Source organism: Dryobates pubescens, chromosome 13 (genome assembly GCF_014839835.1).
Source record: "Dryobates pubescens isolate bDryPub1 chromosome 13, bDryPub1.pri, whole genome shotgun sequence".
Classification (NCBI taxonomy): domain Eukaryota; kingdom Metazoa; phylum Chordata; class Aves; order Piciformes; family Picidae; genus Dryobates; species Dryobates pubescens.
The window spans coordinates 18,303,153-18,325,339 of NC_071624.1; the positions used below are offsets into that span (position 1 = coordinate 18,303,153).

Here is a 22,187-nt window from a genome sequence, read left to right on the forward strand (position 1 = left end):
GGTTGAGGGCAGCCTTGGCTGCAGCAACCATGAGATGGTGGAGTTCAGGATCTTGTGTGGTAGGAACAGAATACCAAGCAGGATCGCAACCCTGGACTTCAGCAGGGCCAACTTCAGCCTTTTCAAGCAATTGCTAAGGGAAATCCTGCGGAACTAGAAGGTAAAGGAGCCCAAAATAGTTGGTTAATATTCAAGGACCGCTTCTTCCAAGCTCAAGATCAGAGCATCCCAGTGAGTAGGAAATCAAGAAAGGGAGCCAGGAGAGCCTCATGGTTAAACAGGGAACTGCTGGGCAAAATCAAGATGCCATCCTGCTTTGGAACGGATTAGCGCAAAGTACTTGCTAACGACCCGCGGCCGCGTAGGGCGCCTTGACGCGGGGGTCGGGGAGGGTGCCTGAATTTGCGAACACGGCCATGGAGTCACACTGGCACCACACAAAAGTCCGCCTGACGCAAGATGCAACAGGACGAGACGTCTCCTGACAAGGAAGACAACCCCGGCACTCCCCACGACCACCCACGGCCCGCCGCCGCCGTTGTAGCTGGGCCGGGCCGGGCCCGGCCAGGCGCAAGGCAGAAGGCGGCTCCGGGCGCCGCGCGCACCGCCCTGCCGGCGGGCCCACGAGCGCCGGAAGTGGCGCGCAGCCCTGGGAGGCCGGCGGGAGCCGTCCCCGCGGCGCTCGCGAAGCCTTGGAGGGAGCCATGGTGCAGCTTTACAACTTGCACCCGTTCGGGTCGCAGCGAGTAGTGCCCTGCAAGCAAGAGCCGGCGCATTTCTGCTGCGGCCGCGATGTGCTGTTCGTGGCCAGCACGGCGGCCAGCTGCAGGGTAGAGGTGTTCGCTGTGCGCGACCAGGGCCTCTGTGAGCCTCTGGGCTCCTTCGCCACACTGGGTCCCGTGCTGCGCATGGCGCACAGCCAGGCAGGTCAGTGCAGTTCGCCGCTGGGTCCAGGAGTACCCAGCTAGGGCCTGTTCGGCTCGAGTGCGGGAAGAGGCCCTACAGCTCCTCCGGGTGGGGAGGGCGGGCAGGCGGAGGTGCTTCATCTACTTAGGGCTGGGCCGGAGCGGCGGGAGAGTTAGGCGAGCCGGGCGCCCGGGCTAGGCCGGGCGCGAGCCGGGCCGGGCGCTGCCTCCCCGCCTTTGCCCAGCACGGTTGCCTTGGCGCTGAGGGCGGGTTCTGGTGCCGCTCCCTGGAGCCGGCTGGCAGCCCTTGTCGGGAAGCGCAGGGCCGGCGCTTGCTGAGCCGCGGGCTGGTCAGAGCTGTGCGAGGGGCTGGAAACCCTCCGGCTAGTCAGGAGCGTGGCCAGCACATTGGCTTTCTGACAGCTGCCTCCGCCCCGCCTGGAGCCTGGGTGCCTGCCCTTCGTTTGGATTTCAGAGCACGGGGCAGGTGGGCACTCCAGACGGCCCCACGGCCCTTCATTAGTCTGTGACTTTCCCTCTTCTTTAGAGAACAAAACATTTTCTCGTTAGTGAATATTCAAACACACTTTGCAGTCACAGCTCCTCTGGCAGATTTGCTTAGGAGTTTGTCCGATCTGCAAGTCCTTGACTTTAGTGGCATGTGAAGTGTGGCCCACCTAGCAAAGAAACTTGCACTTTGGGTTTCTTTATAGAAAAATACTGGTGAAAATGTTAACTTTATGTAAAAATCGAGAATTAAGGTGTTCAGATTTGGAGTGTGCTACAGCAGGTAAGGATCTCAAAAACTCATAGAGTCAATAAGGTTGGAAAAGACCTCAGAGATGATCATCAAGTCCAGCCTGTCACCCAGCACCACATGACAACTAAACCATGGCACCAAGTGCCACGTCCAGTCCCCTCTTGAACACCTCCAGGGATGGTGACTCCACCACCTCCCTGGGCAGCACATTCCCATGGCCAATCTCTCTTGCTGGGGAGAACTTTCTCCTCACCTCCAGCCTAAACCTCCCCTGGCACAGCTTGAGACTGTGTCCTCTTGTTCTGCTGCTGAGTGCCTGGCAGCAGAGACCAATCCCCACCTGGATACAACCTCCCTTCAGGTAGCTGTAGAGAGCAATAAGGTCTCCTCTGAGCCTTCTCCAGGCTAAACAACCCCAGCTCCCTCAGCCTCTTCTCATAGGGCTGTGCTCGAGACCTCTCCCCAGCCTCATTGCCCTTCTCTGGACACATTCAAGTGTCTCAATATCCTTCTTAAATTGAGGGGCCCAGAACTGGACACAGTACTCAAGTTGTGGCCTGACCAGTGCTGAGTACATGACAGAATGACCTTCCTGTTCCTCCTGGCCACACTATTTCTGATGCAGGCCAGGATGCCATCAGCCGTCTTGGCTGTCTGGGCACACTGGGCAACAAAGCTCGTGAGGGGTTTGGAGGGAGGGGAGACCTTATTGCTGTCTACAACTACCTGAAGGGAGGTTGTAGCCAGGTGGGGGTTGGTCTCTTCTCCCAGGCAGCCAGCACTAGAACAAGAGGACACAGTCTCAAGCTGCACCAGGGGAGGTTTAGGCTGGAGGTTAGGAAGAAGTTCTTCACAGAAAATGATTTGCCATTGGAATGTGCTGCCCAGGGAGGTGGTGGAGTCAACATCACTGGAGTTGTTTAGGAAGAGACTGGATGGGACGCTTGGTGCCATGGTTTAGTTGATTAGATGATGTTGGGCAATAGGTTGGACTTGATGATCTCAAAGGTCTTTTCCAACCTGGTTAATTCTATTCTGTTCTATTCTATTCTGTTCTATTCTACTGGCTCATGTTCATCCAGCTGTCAACCAGTACCCCCAGGTCTCTTTCTGCCTGGCTGTTCTCCAGCCACTGTGACCCCAGCCTGTAGCAGTGCATGGGGTTGTTGTGGCCAGAGTGCAGCAGCCAGCACTTGGACTTGTTAAATGCTATCCTGTTGGACTCTGCCCATCTGTCCAGCCTTTCAAGGTCCCTCTGGAGAGCCCTTCCACCCTCTAACAGATCAACACCTGCTCCCAGCTTGGTGTCATCTGCAAATTTACTGATGAATACTGATAAATTCATCTGTTCTTTAATGATACATCCCTATTGCTTTCTTTTAAGGGGACTATCTGGTGACAATTGAAGAAAAAAGCAAAGCAACTTTCCTAAGAGCATATATGAACTGGAGGTGCATGTCTGCAGGCAGCTCTCGTGTGTGTGTTCGGATGGTTGGTCACAAGCTGGAAGAGTCATACAGTGAAACCTTAAAAGAGCAGATGTCAATTGTGGAAATGCCACTTTCAGATCCTCCACTGTGCATTTCATGTTGCCCTGTAAATGGAGATCTTCTCGTGGGCTGCAAGAACAAACTGGTCCTGTTCCGTTTGAAGTACCTGATGATGCACCAGAGCTTGACTGTGTTAGACTTTGAACGCTCCTTGATTTTACACATGGATAATGTTATTCCTGCTGAAGTTGCATTTTGTGCCAGACATATAGCCATAACAACAGAGCTGGAGGTTCTCATCCTGAAACTGGAACTGGTCCAGCAAAGTGCAGAGGGGACAGAGCAGTGTGCAGTAGAAAAGCCTGTGGGTGGAGGTAAGTACAGGAATGAAATTCATTATATTTCTGAGAATGTGCTAACCAATTCCTGTTCTCTCAAAGCAGGCTCAAACAAGGTCATTGCCCTTCACAAAACACTTTCAGGTCATCTTAGTGCTGTCAGCTGAATATTCTAGTGCATGAAAAGTTACACCACCTGCAGGTACCAGCTGTAGGTAACACTTAAATTCTGCAGGCACTTCCAGGACAGTGCAAGCTCTAGGGGGATAGAACTAGGTCCCTGTTTTGGAGCACCACCATAGGCCAAATCAAAGTGATAGTAGCTGAGTGTGCTGTGCTCAGAAAAAACTATTCTGTCAGTGTCACTGCCCAAATACACATTCATGTCTCTTCAAAGGGACAAGTGGGAAGTCAAATAGAAGAAGCATCTCATGACCCTTTAAATGGAGCATGCATACTGGCTCACTTAAGAATGCTGCTGTGGCAATGCATATGCTTTTCTGTAACTGTTAGTAGGCTTAGAACTGCATAAGGTGTCAGTAAATTATCCTGTTCAAGGTAGAATCCTAGAAATCCCAGAAGCAGAGCTACTCAGTAGGTTTCATTACCATGTATTGCAAGAAATGAATCCTTATGTAGTCAGTTCCCACATTTCCAGAGCTATCAGATGAATACCAACAGACCTTAGGAAAATTCTTCAGTTATGAATTGAAGGAACTTAAACCAGAAAAGCATAATCTGTTAGAAGTGGAAACTGTACCTAGAAAGAATTTAAAGGTAACAGAATTATCATGTAGGGAAAATGTAAACTGCAATGTTCTTCACTGAGTCAAGGTGGATCTGAAACACAGCTAATAGCATCCTGCCCCTAATTGCTTTTTATCACTAAAACCTAAACAGAAAGTTTCAGATTGCTTTCTGAGTGCTGTTAGGATTTGCTTTGCAGAGCTTAAGTGAGTTTAAGATAACACAGCTTTCTATCATAGCTACCTTTCCCTTCTTAAGACCTCTTCAGCCAAATGACCATGTTTTTTGATGGCCAGGCGTTTACAGCACAAGTTGCCCTGGACTTGCCAGTTTACCTGTTCCTTTAGAAGTCTTGATTTTTAGGTATTTAGACTGTTGAGGCTTAACTGAAGGGTTGTTCACATCATCCAGCATACATGGTGGAGTCACCATCACTGGAATTGTTTAAAAAGAGCCTGGATGAGGCACTTGGTGCCATGGTTTAGTTGACTAGATGGTGTTGGGTGATAGGTTGGACTGGATGATCTCTAAGGTCTTTTCCAACCTGGTTAATTCTGTGATTCTGTATCTTTTAAAAATCTGATGGTCTGAAGAAACCAGTGCTACCTAGGTAGTTGTAACTGGAGTATTGAATTGCTGTTGTGCCATATAAATTTCTCACTGCTAAATGGAATGGTTTGAACAATTAACACAGCCTTTTCCTTGTGAAGGCCTAAAAGATGAAGGTCCTTCGAAAGAGAACTTGCAGCTTGAATTAGATGAGTTCATCATATGCCAGAAGCCAGTGGAGTTGCGTGGGGAGGAGTGTAAGCTGTGTGAGATACCCATCACGCTGGAGTCCACAGAGTTACCTACTGAAGACACAAAGCGCTTCCAAGTGCGCTATCTGCTTTTCAGGTATTACAGATCTGTTCCCTCCTTCATGGCTTAATTGACTGCAGGAAACCAGAATGAGCTGTGGCATGGTGAAAGAAAAAACCAGGTATGTTCGCTTCTAGGGTTTGTATAAGGCTGAGGTTTGTTGTTTCTTTCTTTCTCACTAAGAAAATGAGGTGGAACCAAAGAGAGCCAATTTTTAAATGGAATCTTTTAGGTCAAAAGGTTCTACAACAATCACCTAGTTCAACTGCCTGACCACTTCAGGGCTGACCCAGTGTTGAAATATCTTCTTTAAGGGCATTTCCCAGATGCCTCTGCAACACTTGGGCCAATGGCCATCTCTCCAGGAAACCTTTTCCAGTGTTTGACCACCCTCTCAGTAAAGTTTCCTAATGTCCAGTCTGAACCTCCCCTGACTGTGCAGCTTTGAACCATTCCCAGATGTCCTGACCCTGGATCCCAGGGAAACAGGCTCAGCACCTCCCTCTCCCTGTCCCCTCAGGAAGCTGCAGAGAGCAATGAGATCACTCCTCTGCCTCCTTCTCCCCAAACTAGAGAAACCCAGAGTCCTCAGCTGCTCCTCACAGGACATACTCTCTAGCCCTGTCATGAGGTTGTCATCCTCCTCTGGACATACTCAGGTGCCTTTAAGATGCTGCTTAAATAGTGGGGCTCAGAACTGCTCCAGGTCTCATGTGTGGCCACACTAGGGTGGAATACAGTGAGAGCAGCTGGTCAGGCTGTGTTTGATGCATCTCAGCATGTGGTCAGCACTCCAAGGTGCTGACTCCTCTGAAGTCAGCTGTCAGCCAGCACAGCCTGGTCCCTCTGCAGTGCTGCTCTCTGGCAATGCCTCTCCCAATTTATACTTGTGCCCAAGCATTGCTCTGTCATAGGTGCAGAACCCAGCACCTGGACTTGTTCCATTTCATGCTGGTGATGATAGCTCAGTGCTCCAGTCTATCCAGATCCCTCTGCAAGGCCACTTGTCTCTCAGGATTTGACCACACCTCCCAGTTTAGTATCATCAGCAAAGCTGCTAATGATGCAGTCAACTCCTGCATGCAGGTGATCAATCAAAATACTGAACAGCACTAGCCCTGGGATTGAGCACCAAGGAACACTGCTGGCGGCAGGATGTAGCCCCCTTCACAACAATCCTTTAGAACTCTGCTGTCCAGGCAGTTCTTCCCCCAGGGTACCCCTAGGAGTACCTCTACAAAAAAGTATTCTTCCTTTCTCCAGCTAGCAAAAGAATTGACTGAGTTTCTCAAACACTAAGAAACTGTTTATTAGTGATCAAAGGTTTATTAGTGATCCAGTACTGAGGAAGAACTGATATGACAGTCCAGCAGTGAATTCCAAAGCAAAGCAGGAAAAAGGATGACACAAAGTAGGAAAGTGGGATTTGGGATCACAGGATCATAGAAATAGAAACATCCAGGTTGGAAAAGACCCTCAGGATCACCAAGTCCAACAGATAATCCTACATGGATGGCTACATGTTACATGTAACTCACTTAACTAAAAAGAGAAGGGAGAAAAAACCCAAACTGAGGTTCAAATCCATTGCCACATGTCTTCCAGTGATCCCAAACATTGACACACATCTTGTAGACAAGCAGAGATAGAGGAGTTTTGGTTGCAAGAACTGAAGCTGGTGGTCCCTAGCTGTGCTACAATGCTTCTTGGCATTGCCATGCTACTTACATTATAGCAGGACTGGAATGATTCTGAGTGTGAAAACATCAGCTCTGCCTATTACAGCTGGTGCTGTTTACTTGTCCAGAGTAGCTCATCATTTCTCACTGAGGTCCCATCTTGTTTTGGATTCTTTTCTCTAGACATTTTACACCTGACCAGTCGCCTTTTGGGTTCTGTGAGGAGACAAAGTTGCACTCTGTTCAGCTGCTCCCTGTGTACCAGACAGGTATATGGATATGAATGGATGCATTACAACTTGTGTCACAGGAGACCTTGGAAATAAGGAGCCTTTTCTGTTTTTTGCTCTGTTTCTGTGTGATTTGGTTTTGAATTAAGGTCTTTCCTCCCTTTGCAATGGTTTTAATTGAGCAGCTTCTAGTAACAAAAAAAACCTTTTAAGTTTTTCCAAGTTCTACATAAACCTTGAACTAAAATATTAATTCACCACACCAGAAGGAGACAACTAAATCAGCTCTTACTAATTCTCTGGTGATTAATGTTACATCACAAAGCAGTCACTCTTTACATTGCACTAATAAAATTAGTGTTGGAAGGTATCAAGCTGCTCATTATTCAGCAGTGGGAAATCTGAGTAGTAAACCTTAATAATCATTAGGATAGACATTACCTTTCTGACAGGCTTTAGTTAAGACTGCAAGGGTTGAATGCAGATTTTAGAGGTTCACTAATACTCACTAGCTCAAGCCTCAACAGAATCATTGCAAAACCTAATGCTGCAGGGTATCAATCAGCTTTACTGACTGCTCACCCAGTGTTGTGGTTGGCTATCTGCTGAGTGCCAAAGCCTCATTTAAGTTACAGCTGACTCAAGAGAATGAACTACTTGCTATTGAAGTCCACCTGCCTTATGTTCCCTTGTGATTTCCAGCCTTTGACCAGAGGGTCTGTAGAATCTGAGCACAGCCTTTACCTGCTTAGCTGTGCTGAATCTGCCAGGACTCTCAGATGTTGTTACATCTATAGAATCTCTCCACTCAGTGGTACATTTGTTAGAAATGCCTCCAAGTGAGGTGAGATGAGATAGAGGTTTTTGATCTGTGTGCTGATCTGACCTGCACACTGACCTTCATGCAGTTCTTTTTCCCTCCTCTAGCTACTAACAAAACCGCTCAGGTTTGATAGCATTTTATAGACATCAAATTGCAATTAGGCTTGCAGAGGGATTGCCAGGTTTTCATTTATGAGGTACATAAAATGCCTTTTTCATTCTTGCATCCAGGAAGTTCTGTGACAGCCCATGAGGAAGCTGAGAACAAGAGAGAACTGCTGAGCCTCTTCTGCTTTTTCTCTTTACCTCATGTTGGATATCTCTACTCTGTTGGGAACGTAGTAGAACTGATTTCAACTTACCAATATTCAGAGAAGTCAGAGCAGGCAGTTCTCACTCCACAGTTCCTGCATGTCATTACAAGGTACTGTGTTTCTGATTGTGCTGGCAGTATTTCTGCCTTTCTCTGTGCTGCTGCTTTTTCTTGGTGTATTATTTTCCCCCCTCTTCTATGTCCTTTTTAGCCTCCTGGAACTGTCTGGGTAGGCTCGTGTGACATTGCAGTACACCCTCCTGCTTAGGCTTCAAGGCCCATTTCTGCAAAGGGAGATGTGATTCTCTGTGCTCTTGGCTACTTGATTTCTGTAAGTCATCTTTTTTTTCCTTTTCTTTTTTTCCTTCAACAATTTGGTTTCTTCTTTCTCTCCAGTGAGAGCCTACAGTGCTTCACAGTGCGGTGCAGTGCAGCAGCAGCTCGTGATGAGGATCCATATATTGATACCACTGTGAAGGTGCTGCTCTTGTTATCTTGGGGGTGGTAGTAGTATGGCACCTCTCTTTCCTTCTCAAACCCTGTTAGGTCCTATAGGCTGTAAAATAACACCCAAAACGATTGTTTTACTTTGACCTATGGCATATTTTGCTTTAATAGTGTACACATACCTCAGTGAAACAATCTGTAAAAGCCATTCTGGACCATTACTAGAATGCTTTAAGAAACATCAAAAGCTATACAATCACTTAGTTTCAAGTCAATTCCATGCTTTCCACAAAGATGATCTGAGGGCTGGAGTGCCTCTGCTGTGAGGATAGGCTGAGGGAGCTGGGGTTGTTCTGCCTAGAGAAGACTCTAGGGAGACCTTATGGCTGCCTTCCAATACCTGAAGGGGTCCTACAGGAAGGCTGCAGAAGGACTTTTCATAAGAGTGTCTTGAGACAGGCCAAGGGAGAATGGTTTGAAGCTGAGGGAGAGCAGGGTTAGACTGGAGCCAAGGAAGAAGTTCTTTAGTCTGAGGGTGGTGGGACTTTGAAGTAGGCTGTCCAGGGAAGTTGTGGCTGCCTCCTTCCTGGGGGTGTTTAAGGCCAGATGTGGTGAGGCCTTGAGCAGCTGAGTCTAGGTGAGAGGTGTCCCTTGCCATTCTCTGATTCTGTGATGATCTGACACTACAACCAACCACTGTCTTTTTTAACTTCAAGTGCTTCACTTAAGCAAGAATTCAAATGCTCAGAACTATGGCATAGATAATTGAACAGTGGGTAAAGGCAGCTCTAAGGCCTCCCTGGAGTCTTCTGTTCTCTAGGCTTGAGCAACCTCAGCTCCCTCAGGCTATTTTCATAGCAGAGGTGTTCCAGTCCTCAGATCATCTTTGTTTCCCTCCTCCAGACTCATTCCAATGGCTCTGTGTCCTTCTGATGCTGGGGACACCAGATCTGGAGGCAGTATTTGAGGTGGACAAAGGTTAATTTTTGAATTATTTTTTTTTTAGCACATCCTGACTGAAACCACAAAACACTTTGTTTTTATAGGCGTGCCCACCTGTCACACTGGATGTCTGCACATTAAGAATGCAGCTTTTTATAGGACCAAGAGCTATCTGTCACTTCAAGAACCACATCATTCTTTTGACTAAGGCAGTCACAGAAGATATTACTGAAAGAAGAAAGCCTACAAGGAGAATGCTGTAAGGATTTGTGTCTTTTGGGGAGGTGGTGTTTATAGCTCTGTGTACAGTGCTGAATTCATGGGTGTTGGAGTTGAAGAAAGGTTACTCTGTGGAAGAACTGTTTTAGTGCACAGGAACAGAAATCAGGCATCCATTTCAGTTGTCATTGCTGTTGAAGCCTCCCCTCTGTGTTTCTGGAGCTTGGGGCAAGGTCTCTTACCCCTCAGTCTGCACCACCCCTCTTCTCAGGGTGTCACCTTGATTTGACTCTTAGTGATCTCCAGCTGGGATTGCAGCTTTCCTGATCCTACCCCAACCTGCCCTTTCTCTGATGAGAACAGCCACACACAACACAAGGAATAAAACAAAATAATAATAAAAAATAGGGAATAAAAACATTTCAGTTCTCTTAACTGACAGAGAAATGAGGATAGGGTCACAAATGCTTGAAATAAAAATTACTCAAGATTATAAAAAAGCTTAGGTATTATCTGAGAAGAAAGCAATGCTCACCCTGAGTGACAGAAATATGTAGGAGTCTGCAAGCTGCAGGCCAACAAAGTGAAAATGCCTTGCATTTGCCTAAGGGTTCTTTCCCTGGAAAGTTAGGAACATCACTCCAATAATCCATGACAAGAGAAGGATCAGACTTTGGCCCAAGACACTCCATGTAGATGTATGTAGCCAGAGGCACTTAGGAGTTTTTACCTGTTCCTGTGAGAACCTGCTGATTGTCAGTCTGGTTTTGAGGGCTTTACATAAATCAGCTAAGCAGCTATTGCAGACCAGCTATTCACATTTATTAAAGGTAGTTCATTAACAAAAGTGGGAGAGCTGTGGTTGGTTGAAGAGTCACCTGAAGCAGTATTTCTTAAAGCCTAGAACAGAAATTATTCAGAAGGTGAAGGTGAGCCCATGAAGGAGTATGGAACAGTTGTGTGTGCACAAAGCAGATTTTCTCCTGCCAGTTGCATTGCCTCAGAGATGATAGTTGGCATTTGAGAAAGGTCTGATTTTGCCTTCTGAAATAGGACGTAGTACAAATACCAAACAAAACCAAACAGCAACAAAAATGGAGCAAATTTGAGCTTATGTTTTCCTACAGTGTTTAACCTTAGGGCATCACAGACCTGGCCAGTATGTTGTGAGTAGAAGCAGTCTTATGTCTTGGAATCCTCATCCCTGGAGGTTTTTAAGGCCAGGCTGGATGTGGCTGTGAGCAACCTGCTCTAGTGTGAGGTGTCCCTGCCCGTGGCAGGGGGGTTGGAACTGGATGGTCCTTGAGGTCCCTCCCAACCCTAACAATTCTATGATTCCTAATGTCTTGTCTTGTTTCTTGTTCAGAAACACTTTAATAGAGCTGCAGGGGAAAATGTGTACTAAGTCCTTAGAGAAAGCAGGTGAACATGGTAGCAATTTGAATTACTTCATCTAAGTATCTGAGACTACCTGGTGTTAAGCCCAGGAGAAGATGCAGTAGACAGTTTTGATGCTGTTCCTGTCTATTCCTGTTGTGTTATCAGCCATTATGATTTAAAGTCACAGCTTAGCTCTCAAGTATTTACTAGCCTGCAAACATTCTTATTTATGTATTTCAATTATCAAGGAGAAAGGGAGTTGGGGAGGGTGGCTGCATGATATTTGGACACTGATAACTCTTTTACTTCTCCCTAGTTCCAGGAAGGCTGACAGCATCAAATCCAGAACAAATTCTGAGTCAGAGCCTGGCTGGAATTTATATATTATAAACACTGTTTCAACAACTCAGCTTTACAGAGAAATGGTATTGCCCAGCTCCTGCTTTTGTTCTTTGGTGACTGAAAATAAGTACTGTTAATTAATCTCTGATGCATGCCATTGCTGACTATATGTAATACATTCCTGTGAACAGCCCATAACCCTGTTTCAAAGGTTGTTGTTGCTGCATATTCCCGATTTTTCCAGCAGCCTAAGCATGTCCTGTGTCTGTTCTAGGTGGACTATAGCAGAACTTATGAAAATGTCAAAACTGAGAGTTGCATTCATCTGCTGAGTGAAGCTCACTTACTGGTCAGAGCAGCTATCATGGACCCTTGTTTCCTTGACTCAGATGAGAAAGAAGAACTTCTGACAGCGTTCAGAGAAAGTTGTGCCTTCTTGGGAGACTGCTACAGCAGGTGGGTTTTAGATCACAGAATTGTGGAATCACTAAGGCTGGAAAAGACCTTTAAGGTCATTGAGTCCAACTGTAACCCCGCTACCATGGCCTCTAAACCATATCCTGAAGCACCACATCTAAGTCTCTTGAACATCTCCAGGGATGGCAACTCCATCAACTCCCTGGGCAGCCTGCTCCAACATCTCACCACTCTCTCAGTAAAGTTCTTCATCTCTCCTATGGAGACTGAGAGAGTTGGGGCTGTTCAGTCTGGAGAAGAGAAGGCTCCCAGGAGACCTAATTGTGGCCTTCCAGTATCTGAAGGGGGCTCCAAGAAAGCTGGGGAGGGACTTTTGAGGGTGTCAGGGAGGGATAGGATTGTGGGGGATGGAACAAAACTAGAAATGGGTAGATTTGGATTGGATGTTAGGAAGAAGGGTGGTGAGAGACTGACACAGGTTGCCCAGGGAGGTGGTGGAAGCCTCATCCCTGGCCAGGCTGGATGTGGCTGTGAGCAACCTGGATCTAGTGTGAGGTGTCCCTGCCCATGGCAGGGGGGTTGGCACTGGCTGATCCTTGAGATCCCTTCCAACCCTAACAATTCTATGATTCCTAATGTCCAGTCTAAACCTCCCCTGGCAAAAGTGAGCTTTTGTTTCCAATAATGTAACCTCAAAACCAAAATCCATCAGTCTTTGCTGCTTTACACTAATATATACATATATGCTGTAAATATATATGCATATATTTACTATAAATATATAATGTAAACCTTTAGGTTCTACAAAACCAGTTTGATCTGAGTAATCTCTTCAGCTCTTGGTTGTCTGTATTGTCACTGAACACAGAGTGCAACATTAGATTGATTATGGGCTATGCACTTGCAGGTATTGGTGTTGGATGTGTTATTTTAGGCCTTCCAACCAGAGAAGACAAAAGTGTTGCCCTTGTTTTGTCAGGTTTTTTCCAGTCCCTCTCTGTTGCTTTCAGGTTTGACACAAAGGATTACCACCTTGCTTTGCCATACTACAGAATGTCAGGTTTATCCATGGCTGAAGTTTTAAAGAGGCTGGTTTCAGAAGGTGATGAAATGCAGACATATGAGAGAGGATTTGTATTTTATTTAACTCACTCACTTAATGAAGACTCAAATGAGGAATTAAGTAAGGTACAAACAAGTTTGGCTTTTCCCTTAACCTGTTGCTTTAGTTCTGTTTTTAAGAACTGTGTGTCAAATTTTAGTTGAATGTCCTTTGAAAATGCTGAGTTGCTTGCAAAGTTTTACAGGTGGTGTTTTTCATGTGGGTTTTGGCTTCCTGTTATTGTAGACAAAACAAGCAAGCAGCACTTGGGATGCTTGGGGCTGCTTCCATGATTTGGCTATCATGATGTATGCTGATAGTGATCTGGTTCCCCCCTGCACACACAGAGACACTTCCAGGAAAGCTTTGCCTCAGATTTATTCCATCTCACATTTCTATGACAAAACCACCTGTTTCTGTGTACTGACCAACTGTAAGGTTGGTAAAACCAATTCACTGTGGTGCTGGATGTTCTCCTAGCAGCACAGAATACAGGTTGGATCAGTGCCACTTAGAGAGCCTTTACTTTCATCACTAGAGAGGAAAGAGGCAGGAAAGGCATGTGAGGAGATAGCTTGAACTTGTTTGCTCTATTAACAACCAAACCACCCCAGCAGTGCTTTCAGATGCCACAGAAGAGTGTCTGTCTGGAAAGGTCTAAACTCTCAAATGGCTTTTATTTCAACAGGAGTCAGCAAATAAAGTTCTCCAGGTATTCCATCTTGCTGATCCTGTGCAGCTGCCTCATATCCTCTGCAGCACCTGCATGAGAAATGTATGTCCTTCAACAGCTGTCAGTTATCTTCAGAAAGTAGAAAAGATTGCACCATCAGTGGTCCTGACACTTACTAAGGCTTTCATGGCTCTGAAAATGGGAGACCTGATGCTGTATGAACATGAGATGGATTCCTACAAGGAGGTAAAGTGTGATGGAAAAAGCCCACGTCAGTAGGTTTGGCTTGTAGTTCAATTCTCACCACAATGAGAGTGCTGAGACTCTGGAACAGGTTTCCCAGGGAGGTTGTGGATGCCTCCCTGGGGGTGTTCAAGGCCAAGTTGGATGAGGCCTTAAGCAGCTGAGTTGTGAGGCATCCCTGCTCACAGCAGGAAGACTGCAGTAGATGAGCTCTGAGTTCCCTTCCAGCCTGAGCCATTCTGTGATTCCATGATAGTTGTATTTTACAGTCAAAACAAAACAAAACCTTCAGTCACTCCTTTTCCTCTCAATATGCTGTGTAGGCTTCACTGAATGTCTGTATGAGGCTCAACAGGGCTCTGGGCAAAGTGATCTAGTTGAGGATGCCCCTGCAGAGGGGGTTGGAGTAGCTGACCTTTGAAGGTCACTTCCAACCATTCTATGACTCTATGAACAGCAGAATGGAGGGCTGGCATACACTGGGACTGGGCAGTTTACCTTCAGGTAGTCTGATCCTGTTTAGAAGCTGGTAGATTTATTTTTTGGATGAATTAGATGCTGCTTGCTGGGGTGTAACAAGGTCTGCAGAGCCAGTGCTCTTCAGCAGCACGGCAGGATTGTGTAACAGCATTTTTACACTACCTGACCCTCCCCCCCCTTGGGATGCACAGCAGAATCAGGACCCTGTAGGTTGAGGCAAGGGCAGTTTAATAGAGCAACACCAAGAGGGATGGAAGAACAGTAATAACATTGATGGTAATGAAGTAACATGTAAAGTGTGTGAGGCTGGACAAGCAACTCACTGCCCCAAGCACTCCTGCCCAGGCAGCAGACCCCATCTCTCCTCCCCAACCCCAGCCAGCCCTCCCCTTACCTAGCAGATAGAAAATACCCCAATGGCTGCTCCAGCTGGGTGTGCCTCTTCCAGCCTCTCATGAAAATCCACCCTATCCTAGCCAAACCTGGGGCACTTGTGTGCATAGAGCCTTCAGGTTTCACCAGCCTGTGCCCCTCAGTGCTCGGGCAAAGGGTCTCTTATGTGGCAGTTGCTGCTCTGGCAGAGGGTTTGGAGCTTGCTCTCTGCAGAGCTGTTCTGTCCACTGTAGAAAGGGTTTTATTGCCTTCCCTGACTTGCCTCTGTTTCATCTTTCTAAACTTCACTGCCTGAGGCAGTGCTGAGTCAAGTCATGTGTGGCTTGAGTTCTTCACCTGATTTACATCTGACTGTGTCTGCAGACAGTGCTGGCCTGTGGCTTCGCTGGGCAGCCGAAGCTCCTGATGCAGCGTAAGGAAGGAATTGTTACACCCACAGAGTTTGCTGTTCACCTGAAGGAGATGCAGCCTGGTTTACTGGTGGCTGCCATTGTGGCTTTACATGAGAACAGTAAAATTGAACTGGAAGAAGCAGATACCTTCTTCAAGGTTGGTGTGTGATCATTGTTTGCTTGCTTAGTGTTGTTAGGGGTAAGCAAAGCAGCCTCAGTTGCTCCTTCACTCACATTTCAGCATTTTAGTCACTGGAGAGGTAGAAACTGGATGTCCTGTAAAGAAATGCTGGTTAAATCAAGAGAAAGTAAAATATAAATCCATTAAGTTCTTTGTTTTGACCCTGTCATTTGAGTAGAGAATACCCTGATCTCAGAGGTCTTTCAGTGGCTTCCTAAAGCTCCTGGATTTAACAGAATTTAGATAGGTCAATTCCAAAAGCTCCTTTTGAAGAAATCATTAGGATTGAAACACACTTCTAAAGAGTCAGATTTAAAGTTGAAGGTATCAAATGTTCTGTGCAAACTTCTGGAAGCAGAGTGGATATTAGCAGTTTATGAGAAGAAAGAGAACTAGAACAGCTTTTTCTAGTGTCACTGAAGTTTTCTTTATTTAGATTGGAAATAAACAAACCTTTTGTCTTTTCCCTACAAGGAATAACCTGGTTTGGTTTAAACCCAAGTATTCTTCAATGTAGCTATGGTGCAGTCTTGTATCTGTTACTGTGAAGGGCCTGTATCAGAAATGTTGTCATGAAACTCAGAGCAACTGATGTTGTTCAAAGCCAGTTGTAAACCAAGAGAAATCCTTTTCACTGACACACCAGACCTTACGGTATCTCCCTTGTGGGTCCTACCATTATGCCCAACTGAGCTACACAACATCTCTTCATGAGCTTCAGATTCTTCTCTTAAAGACACCTGCTTGGCTATTGCCATACCTAAAAATCCTCCAAATCAGCAGTTTGTAAATGCTGGCTGACAGTCTGCTGATGTTTCTGGCATTGGAGTAAATCTTGGAAGAAGAAATCAAATCTGTTTGTTTGGAATTTATTACAGTAAAATCATTCCCTGAGCTTTGTACTTCGCCTACTACTGCATTGTGTAGAATCCCATGCATTTAAAAATACATCAGGACAAAAAAGGAATCAAAACTGTTCCTCCTGTCTCTTCTAACTTCTGCTGCTAGTAATTAGCATAGTCTGTGCTAACTTGCTGTCTTCTAATACTTTTGTTCCCAGATCCTGTGCAGTAACAGTGAAAACACTGTTCCTCAGCTCTTGGTGGATTTTTGGGAAGCTCTTCTTGTAGTATGCTCTCAGGAAGAAGTCCTTCAGGAGCTTGTATTGAGGGTTACTTCTCAGTATGTTTGGAGGATATCAAAGCAGCAACTTCCTGAGACTAAGCCATTGAAAACAGCAGAGGATCTGGTAGGTAGAGCACTCAGAGGAAGTTTTATGACTCCAGTGTCCCTTCAAAGTCTATTCAAATACTTCTAATTCTGGGCAGTTTATCTCTTAGACGAAACAAGACTGAAAGCATATAAGGGCAGTGCAAGGAAAACATCTGATCTTATCAGACAGATGCTGCTGGCTTTGGGAAATCATACTCTGGGGACCTTTGCAGGTGTCATTCCAACAGGAACGGATAGAAATCTGGGGCTAAAGTGAAACAATGGGAATTTGTCAGGTGGAGTCTTTGCAATTTTGCAAAGCTGACAAAATGAGGAAAAGTTGTGACTGAGGAATTCCAGAGGATTCTCAGTGGGAAGGCTGAAACACAGAATTAAAAGTTCCCAGTTTGTTTGTTTGTTGTTAAGTTGCATGAATCAGAAGGAGCAGTAGCTGCTTTTGCACATTATGCTATTTGAGAGTAACATTTTCTTCACTTGAGGTGATTCTCACCTGGAACTGTCACTAACAGAAATATTTCCTTTATTGCAACTCAATTCTTGTATAGATAAACTCCTCTAAACATTATGGGCTGATTTTCCCCTGGATAACTTCCATTATGTCAGTGGCATCTCCAGCTGATAAAGACTACCATGAAGATATCTCAAAACTACAGGTATGAAGCTCTTCATCTTACTCTTTACAGCTTAGACCCAGTCTGCAGATGTTCATGTACGTATGAACACATTTCTCTTGCAGACTCCCTTCCTCCTTCCATCCCAGGTTATCCAAGTTGAGCTAAAAGGCCTGTTGAAATGAGGGAAGGAAAAATACTGCAGCAATGTGATGATAACAATGATACTTAAAATTTCAGTCCACTCAGAACTTGCTTTCTCAGTTTTCAGTTCCATTTATTAAAGAAAGTAGTAGTGCTCTGAAGAAAAGGACTTTTGGGTGCTGGTGGGTGGGAAGCTCAATATGAGCTGCCAGTGTACGCTTGCAGCCCAGAAGGCCAACCAGAGCCTAGGCTGCACCAAGAGAAGGGTGGCCAGCAGGTCCAGGCTGCGCTTGCAGCCCAGAAGGCCAACCAGAGCCTAGGCTGCATCAAGAGAAGGGTGGCCAGCAGGTCCAGGCTGCGCTTGCAGCCCAGAAGGCCAACCAGAGCCTAGGCTGCATCAAGAGAAGGGTGGCCAGCAGGTCCAACCTGCGCTTGCAGCCCAGAAGGCCAACCAGAGCCTAGGCTGCACCAAGAGAAGGGTGGCCAGCAGGTCCAACCTGCGCTTGCAGCCCAGAAGGCCAACCAGAGCCTAGGCTGCATCAAGAGAAGGGTGGCCAGCAGGTCCAGGGAGGTGATTCTCCCCTATACTCCACTCTGGTGAGACCCCACCTGGAGTACTGTGTCCAGTTCTGGAGCCTCTATTACAGGAAAGATCTGGAGGTGTTGGAACATGTCCTGAGAAGGATGAGCAGAGGGCTGGAGCTCCTCTCCTATGAGGACAAACTGAGAGAGTTGGGGTTGTTTGGTCTGGAGAAGAGAAGGCTCCAAGAAGACCTTATTATGGCCTTCCAGTATCTTAAGAGGGCTACAAGAAAGCTGGGGAGGGACTCTCTAGGGTGTCAGGGAGTGATACGACTGGGGGGAATGGAAAAAAAAATAGAAATGGGTAGATTCAGATTGGATGTTAGGAAGAAGTTGTTCCCCATGAGGGTGGTGAGACACTGGAACAGGGTGCTCAAGGAGGAGGTGGAAGCCCCACCCCTGGAGGTCTTTAAGGCCAGGCTGGATGTGGCTCTGGGCAACCTGATGATCTAGTGGAAAGTGTCCTTGCCCATGGCAGGGGGAATTGGAACTAAATGATCCTTGAGGTCCCCTCCAACCCTGACAAATGTATGATTTAAAAACTATTCCAATAAGTAAGGGCTTCTCTTCTGAGGTTTTGGTTAGCATGTTTTTGGCAAAGTTTGTCTTAAACCCCAAAAATATTTTTCTCCTTCAGGCTCTTTTGTGTAGTCAATCAATTGATATAGCTTCAGCTCTGCCTCTCTTGGAGCCTCTGACAGAGGCAGGCAGCATCGGCCTGGCCGTCCGTGTTCTCTGCAGCACTCGTCTAGGCCAGCACGAGGAGGCCCTTGACCAGCTTCTCACAGGGAGCCCTGATGCAGCTGTGTTGTATGCTCAGTATGAGCTGAAAGATGAGAGGAGGGTGAGCTACTTTCTTTGCAGCTGTTCAGTATTTTTGGAGGGTTTTTCCTGACCAAAATGCTTTTGTGTACAGATGGACTCAGGATGGATCAAGCAGCCAAGCTTTCAGACCAAGTAAATTGTTTGGCTTGCTTTGAACCTCTTGCTTGGCATTTAAATGTCCTAATTACTCCCCACTGATTTTAATTACATTTTTCACCCATTTTCTTCTGTGACTTCTTGTATTCACCCTAGGAAATTTAAAGCATAGCCTTTCCAGATGCCAGAGTGTCTCACAAGAGGGAATGGAACACTTCTCCTGTAAATCCAACCCCAGCTAGTTTCTCCCTAATCAGTGTTCTAAATATTTTGGCAGTGTTGTATAACATGAAAAGTTAGTGATAAGCTAACTGATAAGAGCATATGGTCTTTCAAGTAAAAATCACACTTAAATGCTATTTCTGCAACATATTCTGACCTTATGACATCAGAATGCTGCCATGTCCTCTATGTCCCATTTTCCTTTAGGCCTCTATGCAGTTTTAGTTTTGGAGCTGACTTTATTCCAGAAGTCTACTTCCATTGCCCATCACAGCTGTTTTGCTGGCTAGAAGCAGCAAAGGTGATCCTCTGCCAGATGGACATACTAGAGCTCTGGTCAAAAGCCAGAGCTGTGCTTTTGATTCAAATCTGAAATAGTTTCTTTGATTGTTCCCAGGTTAGTTATAGAGTTGAATGTAAGTTGAATGTAGAGTTGAATGTAAGACTGCAGTACAGAATCAGAACACAGGTGGAAAAAAACAGAGCTACCACATTTTAAATAAGGAGAGAAATCCTTTCCCCTCTCTCCATTCTTGCCAACAAAATCACACACAAGACACAGCTCACTGTTAGAGCTGGTGGGACTAGACAGATGAGTCCTGCAGGCAGCAGCAGTCACACTTTGCATGGAGCTGTTTGGAGGGAAGAACAACTTCATCTTCTGCCTCAATCAGTCTGTGACATTTTCTGCTTTGATCTCCAGAGGCTGTAGAGGGCGCTGTGTAAAAATCTTTCAAGTAGAAAAAGCTGGAGCTGGAAACTCACAGCCTGTGCAAGATCTCAGCATTTCAAAGCATGGCATAATTACTGAGTTCCTTGTGACCTACCTATGCCTGTACCTGTCTCTGAGCTTAGATCAGTGTATTTTTAGCAGGTCTTTCATACTCTTCCTTGCAGTCCTTGTTAATGTACACTTCTGCTGGGGGGTTTTGTGGGTTAGGCCATGTGGTGGAACAAGCTGCTGCCTGAACTTTGTAAGAGAGCCAGATTCCTTGGAACTGATTGCCCTGTTCTTATCTCAGCACTGAAAGGTAAATCAGTTGATTGCAATTCAATGTCTGTCTGTCATTCTAAATACTGTTCAGGCTAAGGAGTACTGGTGTGATAACATGGCGGGGGGAAGAGGGGGGGGGATACTTTTTTGCACAGCAAAAGCTAATGCAGCTCAGCAGGCTTGCACAGGATTCTGCAGTGTACAGGCTGCTGCCTCCTTTGTATTGAAAGCAGTTAAATTGTTGGAAAAGAATTGTTTCTGTATAAGTCAAGGACAGACACCACTGAAAAGACTAAATAGAACTAATAGATAATAATTAGGGTTTTTTCTAGGCTAAGTAACTGTGTGGTTCTAGGCAATGACAGCTATTACTGATAATCCAGTGGGTGCTTATGGGTGTTGATGATTACCAGTAGGTGTTTAAGTGATTAGGTTATAGAGTGAAAAACACACAACCTATCTCTGTAGGAGAGTACAGAAACCATCCCTGGTAGGTCTTGTGGTTAGGCAATAAGATTGTGTAGAGCTGTGTTTATTTGGCCAGACCAAGACTGAATAAAGCACACAGACATATCTGCATTTTAAATGCCAGTGTAACACCCGAGGGCAGCATCCCAGGGCTGCATTCTGCATCAGCTTCCAGTTTCTCTTTGAAACTCTGTGCTGTAATGGCATAACAGCCCCTTGGTCTGAGAAGCTGCTTGTGCTGCTTCCTTTGCACTGGTACAGCCATGTGAAGCACTGGCTCAGACTTCACAAGCATCAGTGCCACAGGTGGAACTGAGGAGTTGAGCTGGAGGTGTGGGTTTCATCTAAGACTCAACTGCAGTTTACTTTGGAGATTTCCTGTAGTTGTATTTGCTCCCAAATGGCTGTGTCTCAAATTTCACCCCAGTTGAAACATTCAGCTGATGTGATGACTTTGGTTACTAATTACACTAGTAATGGATTTTTTTAATGTCTTTGTTCTAACTCCCAAATCCCTAACCAAGATTTTCTCCCCTGCTCTGAGCAGAAACGTTATCAGTTGTTGCGACAGAACTGGAACCGAGGGATTTCCTCAGCCTTCTGCCAGAGGATGGAGCTGCAGCATTTTTCCTGCCACATCTTCTTCACTGCAGTCAGAGAAAGCTGCTCACCTGAAACAAGTTGGGCCCCACTTAGGTCATTTTGCAGCAAAGACATTGCATGGCATTACAGCTGGCCAGGCTGCTCTGCCCTCTTAATTACACACCCATGCAGGTCTTGCACTGAAAATGTTTTCATGTAGCAATCCAAAAGGAGAAGGCCCTAAATGAAAGAGAAGTGCAAGTGTCCCAAGGGGAACAGAAGATGCAGACTGCTACTTGCTTGGGTTTGTTTTCTTTCTTCTCCTGTTGCACTCAGGCAGCATTGTGAGTATTTGAAGTATCAGTAGGCCACAAGTCCAGTTGAAAACTCATTTCTTTGGGTTTGTTATAAGCATCTCAGGTACTTGTGCATGTGTGTACTGATCTTTGTCTGTCAGAAAACATCCTTCTGTTCCTTCAGCTGGAGTTCAGTGATAATAAACTGTTGCAATGTTTATTACCTGCTTATGAATGCAGTTGGCTTTTTGAGAGTGTACCACAAGCAGAAGAGAGACTCCACAAGCCAAGAGCCATCTAAAGGTGTCATTAGCTGACACTGACTCCTATCAAATCTGTTTTCACTGAGGCTGTAATGGTTACTTAAACCTGCAGAGGTCATCAGAAGAGATCAGCTACACTGCAAATGAAATGTACTTCCAAAAAAGGGAGAAAAATAATAGTGAAATAGTTTAACTTACCTCTGAGGCACTATGTGCCTGGGATTGGCCTGACCCAGATGCAGGATCTTGCACTTTGCCAACCAAAAGTGGCAACCAAATTCCTATTTTCCAAGCAATCATCTGACTAAAATGTAGCAGCAGAAACCTAAACATGTTTTGCTCTGCCACCTGGTTATTTACAACCTTAAGAGGAAAGTACATTTCATTTGGCTCTTCCTCAGCAGCTTAGTAACATGCATTAGGCATCCTGTAGAGTATGTTTAGCTTGCAAGATACATGGGTTTTTTTTAGAGGAAAAGTTGTTCTATCCATTCAGCTCTCTTAGCCTATGAACC

At 45.8% G+C, this 22,187-nt stretch overlaps 1 protein-coding gene across 1 annotated transcript; it reads left to right on the forward strand.

Annotated features, from left to right (window-relative positions):
• Positions 1-644: 644 nt before the first annotated feature.
• On the forward strand, positions 645-22,124 carry HPS3 (HPS3 biogenesis of lysosomal organelles complex 2 subunit 1). The gene is made up of 17 exons (XM_009902417.2): positions 645-927; positions 3,050-3,529; positions 4,951-5,137; positions 6,964-7,049; positions 8,064-8,256; positions 8,542-8,623; positions 9,639-9,793; positions 11,450-11,558; positions 11,750-11,931; positions 12,903-13,080; positions 13,683-13,913; positions 15,147-15,332; positions 16,417-16,605; positions 17,135-17,242; positions 18,564-18,770; positions 20,010-20,100; positions 21,079-22,124. Exons 1-17 carry the CDS (start codon positions 705-707, stop codon positions 21,204-21,206), a joined length of 3,015 nt encoding a protein of 1,004 aa, XP_009900719.2. The 5' UTR covers positions 645-704; the 3' UTR covers positions 21,207-22,124.
• The last annotated feature ends 63 nt before the right edge of the window (positions 22,125-22,187 follow it).

What these genes read in the sequence shown, in the direction of transcription:
- HPS3 (XM_009902417.2), top strand. Translation starts at nt 705, where the DNA reads ATGGTGCAGCTTTACAACTTGCACCCGTTCGGGTCGCAGCGAGTAGTG. An exon ending in CATGGCGCACAGCCAGGCAG is followed by an intron (nt 928 to 3,049) that starts GTCAGTGCAGTT and finishes CTTTCTTTTAAG; the next exon opens with GGGACTATCTGGTGACAATT. An exon ending in CTCAGCTTTACAGAGAAATG is followed by an intron (nt 11,559 to 11,749) that starts GTATTGCCCAGC and finishes TGTCTGTTCTAG; the next exon opens with GTGGACTATAGCAGAACTTA.